The sequence below is a fragment of the Ambystoma mexicanum genome, chromosome 6p (genome assembly GCF_040938575.1).
Source record: "Ambystoma mexicanum isolate Mex_15411 chromosome 6p, UKY_AmexF1_1, whole genome shotgun sequence".
NCBI lineage: Eukaryota > Metazoa > Chordata > Amphibia > Caudata > Ambystomatidae > Ambystoma > Ambystoma mexicanum.
The window spans coordinates 241718236-241731742 of record NC_090935.1 but is presented as its reverse complement, the minus strand read 5'-3'; the positions used below and the strand labels follow the sequence as shown (position 1 = coordinate 241731742).

The following is a 13507-nucleotide window of genomic DNA, read 5'->3' as shown; positions in this document are numbered from 1 at the left end:
TGGATGAAGCATCTGCAATATGAATGATTTGGTCGTATCTGGCATAAGTGTACAGGGCTCTTACAAAGAGCGTGCCTTAGGTTACCGAAGGATTCTTGGGCATGTGGGTCTCAGAGGATGTTAGAGCGCCACTTAACAAGCTTGTTAGTTAATGGTCTGGCTGTCTCCAAGAAATTCTGGATACTTTTACGATAGTAGCCAACAAGGAAGGTACAGAAATCCCTTATGGTGATTGGTATTGGTTCTTTTTGTATGGCCTCTACCTTGAATTGAGTTAACACTTGACAATTTCTGATCTGAAACTTTACAAATGATTTGGCAGCCAGGTAATATTCGGCTGGATTCACTGTGGGATGGACTTACTGCAGCTGATCAGACACAACAGTTAAGTGCTTGAGATTATCTTCCCAGGTTGACCTCTATACGATGATGTCATCAGGCTGTGCTCCACCAAATGTCTGGAATTGGGCTAGGACTCCCCCTCTGGAACTCAATACTGGTAACGACTCAGTATGTCCCCACAAATCTCCAATTTCACAAATATCACAAAACGTGGCTTTTTAATTAACACCACCATACCAAGGACTAACCCCAATGGGCGCACAGACAGATGCAGACAGAAACTCACAGTACTGCTCTACTGTTAAAAGATGCACGCCCAAACATTAGCTATTCACGCACTGCACAGAGCGCGTTAAGGTGGATTTCTAAACTCTGATCTGGTGGACAGAAATTTAGGAGGCCATCCTCGGTTTAGTGAAACAGGGCAACCTTCTGGACAAGCCAGACCAATCTAGGTAGCTTTGCAGGTGGTCAAGGCTAAGTCTCAGGAGGGGTGAGAGTGATCAGAAGCCCACAATGAGCACACACAGCAATGAACCACAAATTAATCTTAGACAAGTGTATATGAAAAATATCCATACACTTATTGTCGGCCGGACCAAATAGACACAAAAACCACAGCAATGAAAAACCAGTTATAACACATATGCTTAAACTCTACAATATATATATATATATACACATTACTTTTCCTAATGCTATACAGTGAAAAAAACAGCCACAACCTGCAAAAAGGGGGCTGAGTTAATACATAAATGGCATAAGCAATTCTTCGCAGTCGTTCTCTAACTTTTGAGTTCAACCCTAAGAAGAGGGGGGCCTTGTTCTCAACAGTACAGTTGTGCATAAAAACGCACGATCACGCAGATGAAGCAGAAAGCGGGTCTTATTGGGAGGGCTGTAGCAAGTCAGGAAGGGGCTTGAGGTGATGAATAATTGGTTCCCCACTATTCGAGTAGGACCTGCCATTGGTGCCAGAGCAGTGTCAAAACGTGAGAATAGCTAGGGGGCGCAGGCTAACCCAGCCAAGTTTGAATACCTTAAGGGGATACTCATGCGTAAACATGATCTGTTGTGCAAGGGGGCCACTTAAGTGATGCAAATACTCACCAAACCTCGGCACAGACCAGACCAAACTTTGCCCGTTTAGTCAAGGTCGCTAGTAGGTTTGAGTCCTGCAGTTTCGCAGTGCTCTGGCTCTCAACGGCTGCAGGGGAGAATGATCGTCCATGATGGGGCAGTTGCCTTTTCTCAGCTTCCGAAGGAGGTATGAAGAAAATTATGGTGCAGCTGGCTTCAGGGCACAGGAGAGCAGAGCAGAAAAGGATCTAGAGCGACCTTCACCACCAGGTAGTCACACAGGAAACGTGGAATGCTGGCAGCGTTACACACTCTCCTAATGTGGGAGCCAGAGGAGCTAGGCCTGTGAAATTTGGCAGGAATATGCACGGAACGACAAGCAAGAAATGTCCCAAGTCTCGGGTTTGCACTTGAGATGGCGGTGGTGCTGCGGGTTACCCGAGGTAGAGCTGGACAGTTCACTGGATGACCCAGGAACACTTCTGAAGGGGCTTGTTCAGTGCATAAGCAGTGGGAGCCAGGAGTTGTTCCCATTACTCCAAAGGGGCGAAGCGCCTCGTCAGGCCTTCGTGATGGAAGAAGAAACCAGGGGTCTGACGGAACAGCAGAGGGCGAAGGGTGCCAAAACCTTCCAAAGCATCTCCAGCGGGTTCACAAGTCTGTTTCTTCATGCAGGAGGCTTGGCTCCTACTGTAGTTTGGTCAGAACACAGGTGATCGACCTGGAATGGATGCAGAGCCCCTTCCTTTATCCAAGTGTAGCTTTGCGCCAAAATTGAGGACTTCCAATAGAAGATCGGCTCTCTTTTGAGGCATCCCAAACAGAACAATCACGGCCCACAGTGGTCTCAGTCGCACTCCAGACATCCTGGCACCAGTAATGTGGATTGGGACCAGACAGTCCCAGACCGCTTCCTGGGCACATATACGTGACTGGCAGAAGCCTGCGAAAGAGATCGGTTTTTGCGGGAGGCTGCAGCCCCAAATAAAGAAAACCTGGGTTACTCGACCTGGGTGAAGGCAAGGGACCCAATGGCCATGGAACAGAACGAAAGACTTTGAGGCAAGCCCATTTTCAGACCTTGCCACCACAGTCTTGAGCAAACGTGGTAAACGTGGTTTGCCTCAGTAAAAAGATAAAACATTATGAAAAGTAACTGCTGCCATCAGTTCATCCCAGGCACACTTGTACAATCAACAAAATATCTTTTGAGGGTGTCTAGGGCCATAAAACAAAGTGACCCAAGCGCACGGTACTGGAAGGTACATTGCGCACTGTTAAAAAGTTACTAAGAAATGGCAACATAGTCAAAGACTAAGGGAAACAGTTTCCCAGTATTGACAGCCTGAAGGGAATGTCAGTTTCTCCATAAGAAGTGAGCAAAAGCCCAGGGGAGCTCATCTGAAGGCTGGGCTCTACTGGAAAAAGTCTAGTTAGGATAGCCAAACAAAAGCAAAAAGTTGGGGGGATCCAGAAATGGAGGGAAAATTGCACATAAATGAAATCTTTCTTAACACTGCTCCACTGCTCTCGAATTAGGTCTGCATTTTAAACAGGAAAATAAATAATAAGGTGGTGATAGTTGGTTCATTCGTCTCCTGGATTTACATCAATTTGATATAGAAGTCCCCTCTTCTCAGCAAAACGTGGTGTCTTTAAATTTCAGCTCTCAGCTCCTGGCACAAAGTTCTTTTTCTACAAGCGGACCAGTAATGTGAGCTTCTGAAAACTCTGTAGATGCATGACATTGGAATTCCCAGAACAAAGCTCTCTTCTTGTGCCACCCCAAACTAAGCATCTGCTCGCTCTGTCTCAACCAATGTTTCCACCTCTTCAATCTCTGGTACGAGGATCCCTTTACATACCAGTAGTGCCATTGGTTTGCCGGAGGGGATGATGTAAGAAAGGTTCCCCGGGTTGGAGAGGATGACTCACTTCTATGTGATAATCTCCATTGACAATGCCATCTCCCACGTCAATGGAATGCTTATTGGCCAATAAACACCAATGGGGTGTTTCTCCCATACCTCTGCTCCGGTATCACCTCTTGAAAGACAGTCTGGACCAAGGCCTTGTCCTTTGGTGGAATAATTACTACTTTGTGCCCATATAGATTGCACCCCGTGGCCGTGGAGGTTACCCTGGTTGTGGTGCTACCATCAACATTCTGTGCAGCTGTGGGCAACCTCTGTATCGGGACCTGCAAGATCTCATGATGACAATGTGTCAAAGATGGCCTCGATAGCACACCAACTCCCAAAAACATTTCAGAGATTTTATTTCGTTTTGTGCAAGGGGATCCAAGAAGCGTACCGCTCATCTTGATAAAGCATGACCCTCCCTAACCCTACTCTCGAAGTTAGTATCTATTGCACATTTACACCTACCATCTAGTTTTTACCCTACATTAGGGTGTAAAAGCAATTACCTAAATTATCTTACCCCCCCTGTAGGACTTCCTAGATGGGGTGCACACTACAGTCGAGCTAGTTCTAAGGAGTTGTGAGGTTTGCGCCTTCCAGACAATCAAGCCCCAATCTATCCTCTTCCTTTTGCGCCAAATGTTACTCTCCCATCTCTCACTGCTGTTCTTACCTCTCTTCCACCCATCTTCTGTCCCTCCGATGTGTCTCTCTTTCTGCACTCTACATCCACCCTCCAATGTTACTCCTTCCTATTCTCTCCCCTGCTACTCTTCCCCATTCCACTACTGTTCGCCTGTCTACTTTTTACTCAATCAGCCTCCTTTCACACTTAGTCATCTTCCACTCACCCTCTACACTGCAACATTCTCACTCACTCCTCTTACATGTACAACACAGTACACCACTTGCTCTCACCAACCAAGACCTCATCCTCTCTGCAAATTATCTCTGCACTCTCATCCACCATCCTTCTCCCTTCTGGCCTTATGTTCGGCCCACCTCCTCATCTGACCTAACCCATGGAACCCACACCTTCCTCATTGCCATAATCCTTCTTGTCCACCCTCTACTTCTCCCATTGGTCTTCTACTCCTGGCTATTGTCGCCTTGTCTTCCCCATCTGGGAGGTGTTTCAAATGCTAGGATACATAAATAGAGGGTTACGCTCTTCCCCTTTTTGTCTCTTGTGTCCAATGTGCCAGGATAACAATGGCATGTGTCCTGTTCAGTTTCAGGGGGCCACGCTGTGACTATGTTCTGGTAAATTTTGTAATGTCTTTGGTTTCTTTGTCAGAAATCCGCTCAACAGCAAGTTTCTACTAGTCCACGTAGGGGAGCTGTGTTGCAGCTGCTGGATCACGCGCATGCTGCTGTCAGCACACGGCATTCCTTGCGGCTGCATGGGCTCTCCGCTGCTCGGCTTAGCAGCACTCCCAGTTCCTAGTGGTCGAAGAGATCTTGTAACTGGAGTAGACTTCCAGGAGGCTCTGGTTGGCGGTTATATAGCGGGTGACCCCCACAACCTTTAGGTTGTTGCGTGCAATGGAAAAAAAAAAAAAACTTGACAGCATTTTGGTAAAGAGGTATGGGGTGATCCACAGTGGTACTGTTCAAATACATACAAGTAATTAGGGCGGGGACAGGAACTGGGTCTCCCCCAATTGCCACCGTCTCCCTCTATCTCCCTCTATGGTAGGAATGGTTCTGACTTGTTCCCTGGTAGGTATCCACCCCAGGCTGAGAAGGTCCGTAAACTCCTCTGGACATGGTCCGTGTACTGACTTTGTCACAGAAACAAATGCACACACGTGATCGTTTTTTTTGGTGCAGCAAAGTGAAATGTAAATGCACACACGTGATCGGTTTTTTTTTGGTGCAGCAAAGTGAAATGTTCAGAAATAGCAATATGTTTATCTATGAAAAGGGAGGGTTTTAAAAAATGTGGATTTTGAAAATATGGCCAAGAGTGCAAGGTCCCCATTGTCCTCTGATTGTCTCCATCCCACAATGCCAGAGTTTCTTTGTAAACCCCTTTCCTGCTCTGTTCTTTCCACTCTCCTGCACAAAGTAATGCATTGCCCTGAAAATGACCATTTGGCTAGAGAGGCTGCTGCACCATCTCCACTTTCCCATTGGCTGGGAATTCTCGTGGGAGTGAGGTTTAAGTAGTGCAGATGATAGTGCTCCCCAAGGTGCTGTATCACAGGAACAGCACTTTCGTTTGCATAGCAGCAGGGACATGTCTCCACCCATCTATGTCCTCACTGCGCCTTTCCACAGGTTGCACAATGATCAAATACATCTGTTTAAATGGGATATTACTCAAATATTATTATTTAAAACCACACAGATTAAAATAAAAGGATTTTAAATCAGTTTTTGTATAATATGCATCTGACGATTTTAGCCTCAAACGATCTGTCCCATATGAGGACAAAATGTAAGGATTTGGTTAAACGAATTTGTAAAAGTAATTTCCAGACTTTTTTTTTATTTTTTAGGAAAAACGTGTTAAATGATAAAAGGCCCTACTTGTATGATTTTACCGGTGTAGTTTGAGAGTCAAAGCATCAAACAGGCTAACTGAGGCGCTAGAAAAGATTTTAAAGAGGGAGTAGTTAACTGTCAATTTTTCTAATCTAGCAGTCAAATTATTTTTTCGGGTGTAAAAACGAGATTCTTGGTGGAGAAATAGATTTAAACGGGAAGAATTATACCAGGAAGGGGATTGGGATCGCAGACACTGAAATCAGTAAGGACGAGCGGCTTCCGAATGGAAGGGAGGAGGCACGCGGGCAGCACACCAGGACCAGAAAGGAAAATAAAGGAATTAAAAAGCACAAGGTTAGCTCGGGAGGTGTTTGCCAAGAAACAAACAAGTTGTGCTGAGCACCGGTACACGGAGCGTTAAGACGCACCGTCTAAAGCAGGGGCGGGACTTTTCAAGGCACGCCGTGTACGGATCCAGGAGGCTGGACCGCAGAGTTCAGATCCCTATTAAGGGCGGCCACGTTGGAGGGAATAATGGATGCCGCATAGCGCTGGCGTAGCGTCCAGGACGTCCAGAAGGGACGGACCCGGCAGTTCATGACATCCAGATAAAAGATGTACCGATACAAATCATCACAAGGGGAAAATGAAAGAATGTTTGCTCCGTTACTGGGTGACTCCTGTATAAGTAAGGCCCTTAGTACAAGAGATAACCAACACAGATACAGTGATCTAATTATTATTATTAAATATCTTACAAAAATGCAAACATATGAGCCTTGATTAAAGGGTAAGGGTGATTAACAATACCTAGTGGGTTCAAATATTAATGTTATTTCGAACAATAAGAATACACAAAATAGAAGTGAAGGTCTTTTAGAGAGAAGAACGAAGATCATAGATTCAAGATGTGTGTATAAATGTGAAACCGGTTAACACTCGAACCTTTCAACATATATGGCCTCCTTACAGAATAGAATCCTCTGATGGTTATTATACATGCCGGGTAATGAACTCCAGGGCCAAAGGATTACACAATCCATCCCTACTCTACCTGTGCGGCCATTTCTGACTGGATTTCCTATGAGCCGCCAGGCAGACATGCCTCGGCCATGTGCGAGAGTTAATATGGAGCCACCCCGCCACGAAAGCTTCCGTGTACCACAAACATCATATTTCTGGTCTCTTCCAGATGTTCGTGTGCTCCCTAAAAATCCATCTAACTTTAAACCAGCTGGAATCCTACTTCAAATTGGCCAGATCTGCTCTTTTTATACAGGCTTCGCAATAGCAAACTGGCGTTCAGAGCTTGCAGTCCTGGAGAGCAGGCTAATTTAGCCAATGTACTTCGATCCACTCTAACCGGTGTTACCGAGTAGAAGTTTCCACCAATGGAAATCTAAGCAGGGACAGGAAACTCCTCCCCGTTCACCCAGGATTCTATACTGGGCATTAGCACCCTGGGTCGAAGTGCTAGCCAATCAGGTGGCGGCGAACATGGGATATACTGGCAAAGCCTGCATACTACACAGGCCACTATCTTCCAAACCACCATTTTACCTATGATACCCGACCCACTGCTGCCCCAACCCACTACACATGCTCATCCGCCACCGTATGTCCCTCATATCGCACCTCCCCGCCCATCATCCACAACTTATCGGGGGAATGGTTCCATCACCATGGCCGCTTGATGCTCTCAGATATCACTGTGGACAGCGAAAAGGCAACCCGTTTCCATGTCCATGATGGCCATCTTTGTAGTTGGTTTAAGGGAATTTAGTGTGGAAGCTCAGCGCTTATCCGCACTTCCTTTAAAAAAAACTGCTATCGGCATCCTGGGTCGCTTGCCTGGGGGTGCAAATAGCAACGCACACCTCGGCAGGTAGCTTGTCTGATGCTTCTCACTTGGCCAAAGACACACAACAGCCTGTTGCACCCACTTCTAGGTGTAGCTCCACACCCATACTGTTGGAGTGTCCTGTATGCTAGAAAGAACTGAATTATGCATAAAGAATTGTCCAAAACAGCAATTACCCACGGCAATTCAAATGGTCATTGTTTTGTGAATATAGCCTTGGTTAGAGACATATTGAGGCTGCGAGGTTCTCTTAGCGAGAGCGGCAGTGCCATTACCGAGAGGTTAATATTGCCCTTAGCAACCGTGCAGTTCTCTACATGGGTACTGAAAGGGTTTAAAAAAATTATAATAATAAAAGTACTTTTGGTGCGCGTGGCCGGCACGCACTGTAAATCCGTTTACTATGCAGATGACTGATGTCATCAACATGAAAAGGGACTTCAATGACAGTAACACTGCGCTGCTCCGGGCTACGTAACAATGGTATGTTTCTTTTTAAGAAAAAAAAAGACACCGTTAGCAGCCGTAGATCCACATCTGTTTTTAATTTTGCATTCTGGAACTTGGTTTATAATCGCGCAATCCAGGAGGGCAGGTCACAGAATGCAAACTTGAAACCAGGACTGGACTAGGGTCACCCGAATGGAATGGGATAATGTCGGCATGTACAGGTGAGGGTTCCATGATAATTACTATCCCCACAACCGGACGCTCTTAACGCAGCAGGTAGCCCAGATCAGGTGGGACTTTCGTCAGAAGTAAGGGGAAAATGCAATCTCAAGAAATGGCACACACATCTTTAGAAAACGATCACATGGTTAGGACTAGGATCATTGCACGTGAACGTGCTGGCCTAAATGTAATATTGCCAACAGGAACACAGCCTTAAAAAAATGACGCTAGACACTCATTTTTGCCACATTAAACAATGCGAAGAAGCCGCCAGCGAAAATACTGCACCTTCTCTTTCAGTCGCCTTCTTAGCCTGTCTTTGGAGGACTGAAGCAAGTTTATTTTGGGCCGCTCCGCTGCCCGGTCATGAATACTGTCTCGGCGCTTTGACTGGCAAGGCTGGGTGGCTGCCGGCTGAGACACTCTGTCTGCCGCCTCCGGGCTTCCACGCATTTCCAGGCGGACGTGTGTTGTGCAAACCGAGGCATCCTCAATTTTCAGAGTCTCTGCCTCCTTGCCGTTCCTGTGAGTGTCTTTGTCGTTGGGCGAGTGCTTCCGATTGTGGTGCCATCGACGGTTTTGGCTGTAGCCATGGGGGCCTTGCCTCGCTGACGAATGGGGCCCTTGGCCGGCCTGGTACAACTTTTGGTTCTCCCGTGTGTGCTTGGTGGGGCCTGGTTGATGCTCTGTGTGTTGTTGTTGCTGCTGCTGCTGTTGCTGCTGTTGCTGTGACTGCTGTTGTTGTTGCGGCTGCTGTTGTTGCTGCTGCTGCTGTTTGTTGCCACCCTGTAGCCTTTGCTGTTTCCTGAAAAACAAAAATACACCCCATTAAAATTGTGGGACAAAGCAGTTTATTCCCAGCAGAATAAGCAGAGGTCACAAGAGAGCAAGGTGGCCTTTCCTGCTTAGAGACACTACAATCACGAACGCACCCTCCACGTTGTCTTTTTAAAATGTAGGCTAGTTCCAACTGTCTATGAAGGTTTGTGGAAACAAAAAGCCCCCAATGTGGGTATGCGCACAGCAAAAGGAAGGTAGAATCTTGTATAAACGTGAGTTAAGGTCTAGCTGCAGCCGTGTGGTGAGTTAGGCGATTTTCCACTACCGCCTATATAATGCAAATGTGAGGGAAAGTACTGACCTCACAGGCTGAACTCTACCATCCAGTGATATCTTTGCATTTAACCACTCAAATAATAGATGGTGTATTGGTAGTTCAAGAAAATAATGAGAAAAAAACCTTGAGGCAAAGTAAGTATTTAAACTTCTGTATTGTTATTCATACAGATTGGCAATGTCAAAATCAACAAACATGTTTTGTAGATGTAAGTAACACATACATCCTGCTTGAATCAATGTCAACATACAAATTTAGTGGATGTAAATGGCACATACATCACGCCGACACGTGTTTCAACTCTACAAAAGGTCGTCCTCAAGGCACATAACAAATTAATATTGCAACAAATTGTATTACAATTTTTTGTCAAAACCTAAGTTTTAGAGCATTTCGAGAATTATTTCACTAGGAGTACGATTGGTTTCTAAACGGTAGTTCTTGAAATTTCCAGTTATTATTATCTATTTGTTTGGCCACTGTATGGTATTTTAGCTGCAGAATCGTTAGCGATCGCCTTACAGAAACAGTGATTTCAGACCGGTTTCCCACTAATAATTATTTGTCCGTAATCGGCATACATCTCAAGAGACTCGCGCACAATAGCGGACGCCGTCAGTCAATGAGACTGCATCCTGCAATCGATGCAGTGTTAATCTTTGTAAAAACGTTATGTCACTTTTAAACATATTGCAATGAATACTAATCAGGGGAGTATCCGGCATTGCAAGAGAGGGGTTGGGGGGGGTGGGTGACTAGGGGGCGAGCCACATAAAATGCGCTGCTACTTTTCCCCCTTCAAATGCAGTGCGTGTGATTCCATACGGTCTCATTTGCGCCTGCGCCGATCAACCTTTTTGGTAACATTAGTGGAAGATGGCATTTTAACACATAAGAAAAAACAATACAACTGCAGGACCATTACAGATGCAGGAAACCCATCTATTAGAGCTCTGTGGGGAAACATACATGCAAACCTCCAGATGTGCATATGGATTGCAACAACAGAAGTGTCTTCACAGAAATGGACATTGCAAGGAGCATCATCAGTCTTTGATACTTGGAGGCACCATGGAAGCGACTTTAGAATAAATTGCCATAAGTAAGCCAAGTGGCAAATAACTTTATGGTGTAAAATACCTAATTGCACTATCATTATATACGGAGCAACTCTATAGTGGTTAGGCTTTTTTTAATAACAGCATAATATTTTAACATAAGATATGAAGTGAATCGCTTACAGGTGCTGCAGATAACACACCTTGAGGTAAAATGATTTGCCCAGGATCACACACTTTAGTTAAATGGTGAAATCAGAATGTTAATTTAAGCATCTGAACACGTCTTCCCAGGGTTAGTTGGTACAGATATTTATTAAGGTGTTGCTTTGCATTTCATGTGCTTCAATAATACTTCATAGCAATGCTTTGGAAGCAAACCACATTACATAATAAACGAGCCTTTCATAATAAACTATCCACTACATGCATCGTCATAGAAATATGTTGTCCAATAAGAGTATGGCTTTAGTTTTACTCTCCCCATCCTGCATGCAAAGTCACAATAGCATCAGGCAGATTAATGCCAGCCTAACAAATCCCCCTTGGGTTTTGAAGCCATGGTCATTATTTGCTAAAACATGCAGTATTACGCACCCTTCTCATTTCTGATCACCCCCATTCACATTTCTTAAGGGACAGAAGTCCCCCCTCCCTCCCATTCATTTCTAATGGCACCCATTGTAATGCTCTGTGCCAGGACAATAAGGTGCCGAGCAGGAACACCGTGCTCGGCACCCTCATTGTCCTGCCAGCAGGACACCTTGAACTGGAGAGGTGTCCCACTGCCAAATGTCCTAGTCTGGCTCTAAAAGTGCCACTGGGGGATGGGGGAAAGCGCCCCTTCCCCACCCGTGGTCCGCTGATAATAAATATTAAATAAATATATACATTTTAACCGAATGGGTGGATGATTGCTAACTCAGGCTTCAGCAGCATCTTTGAACTAGCGGTGTTGAAGCAATTAGCAAACCACTGATATTGCATTGCATATTCAGGTGAGAGAGTGCATAATGTATGCCATGCAACATTTATGAGAAGCTTCCATCATCCCACTATGCACGATGCAAAAGGATTTTGCTCCATGCGTGCCCAAGTGCAAAGAGTTCCCCTACTTTTGGGGGCCCCATTGTAAACTTTACGTAACATTGTCCACCCAGCCATTTCTGGCCCCTGCGCATTGCCAGGAGTATTGGCCGAAAAAGTAACTTGAGCCGCTCCGTCACCACAGGCTGGGGGGAGGGGGGGGTAGGGGAGGAGGTGTCCCTGCTCTGATGTGTTTACTGCTTGCAGTAAGTGGGTGGAAAGCGTGACACACGACAAACATTGCGATGTCCCCAACACCACATCAACACCCTGACCTCTTAAGACCCTGTCTAGAATTCTGCAGCCGGGGTTTCAAAGGCCATGGGGCAAAATAGCTCTTCTAGACTTTGAAAAGGCCATAAAACCTCCGCACACCCTGTCACTGGTCCCATCTCCACAGAACGTCTCCATTTACTCCGCCAAGGCGTGAAAAACACCAAGCTGGAATGAATTTGTCTGGGTGTGTTTTATGAGGAACGGCATCTGTCATGTGTGTGTCCTGGTGACTGACTGGCTCAACTCAAGACCCGGGCATGGTAGGTGCCGCCTTCAACACAGCCGCAGCATTGCAATAACCTTTCACCTCGCCCGTCAATCTCCGGGAATGCCTACCACCACAGATGGGCCCTTGAGGATGGAAGACCGACTTAATGGGCTTATGCTGGTATTTATTTATACATTTAATGATCGTGTAAAACCCAGCAAGATGTCAAATCCCACTGAAGCACCGAACTTAACTTCCTAAGGAATCAAGTCTATTTCTGCACTGCACAGCCATAGGCCAGTCACATAAAAAAAAAAAAATGAACTCATCAGAGTATACCCTGAGAGCATTACAAATCCCCTCCGAACAAAATTATTTTCTAGCGACTCACATGTGCCACCACCGTCACATTCTAGTGACACAGACCTTCCCGATGCCACGCTGAGCACCCCCAAAACACTCCAGCTTCCATCAACCGCACTACCCGAGTAGAGTGGCTCAGACACATCTGAATAATCACTTTAATATGTACATAAAAAAGTGCCAGGCGCATTACACCACCTTATGTAGAGCTAATTTTGCACGTTTTGAATTGGTGGTTATTTAAGTACAGGGACCATTTCAAACAGAAGTGATTTACAATGTAGGCAATAAAAGAGAGTAGAGGCTGCCCTATGGTGAGGTACCTTTATATAAGAGCATTGAGGGGTGCATACCTGGTGGTGAAGAGGTGAACATACACCAAGGACAGAGAATGGAAGACATCACATTTTTTAACATTGAGAGCCTACACCCAAGTATGTACTTTTTATTTTATATATTTGCATTTTTAAAGCACTCACACAGCCCGGGGGCATCGAGCAGGGAGGCGCTTTTACAGGAATATTTATAACCTGCTTAATACCCGGAGGTTTCTAAGCGCGGACCCGGGTTCGAACCTGTGTTGTTGTTGTCTTGCTTCCAAGGTGAGCATGTTGCCCCTGAGCTATACTCCAGCTATATCCACAAATTAGCAAACTACTACTGAGGGCAGAAGACACGAGTGGTGGCTTGTGCGGTTAGTCTGGATAGAAGGGTACAGCACGTTTTGGGGAGCGGGTAGTGGGTGATTGCTAGCAGCTGGAGTTTGAGCCTCTTTTTGATGAGTTCCACTGGAGTAAAAGAGGGATAGGTTTGTCAGCTTAGTTATTATATTTCAATTTCTTTTTTGTTTTACTTAGTTCACCACTAGGTGGGCTTGGTGATGTGATCACCATTTTAGACACCTTGTTCTCTGAACTGTAAATTCACAGCCTGCCACAGCTAACCAACGGTGCACAGATGGAATCGGTCTACAATTATAAATAAATCAATACAACCAGAAAAATGGTCACCGCAACAAAGACACTGGGA

General features: G+C 45.5%; 1 protein-coding gene across 4 annotated transcripts in view; it reads right to left on the bottom strand.

Annotated features, from left to right (window-relative positions):
• The window catches only part of CTIF (cap binding complex dependent translation initiation factor), a 1422510-nt gene that overhangs the window by 519756 nt on the left and 889247 nt on the right, over positions 1-13507 (bottom strand). For all 4 annotated transcript variants that reach the window (XM_069626949.1, XM_069626950.1, XM_069626948.1 and 1 more), the window contains one exon: positions 8659-9175. In XM_069626949.1, the coding sequence (XP_069483050.1) occupies positions 8659-9175 (517 nt within the window). The remainder of the gene's footprint in view (positions 1-8658; positions 9176-13507) is intronic.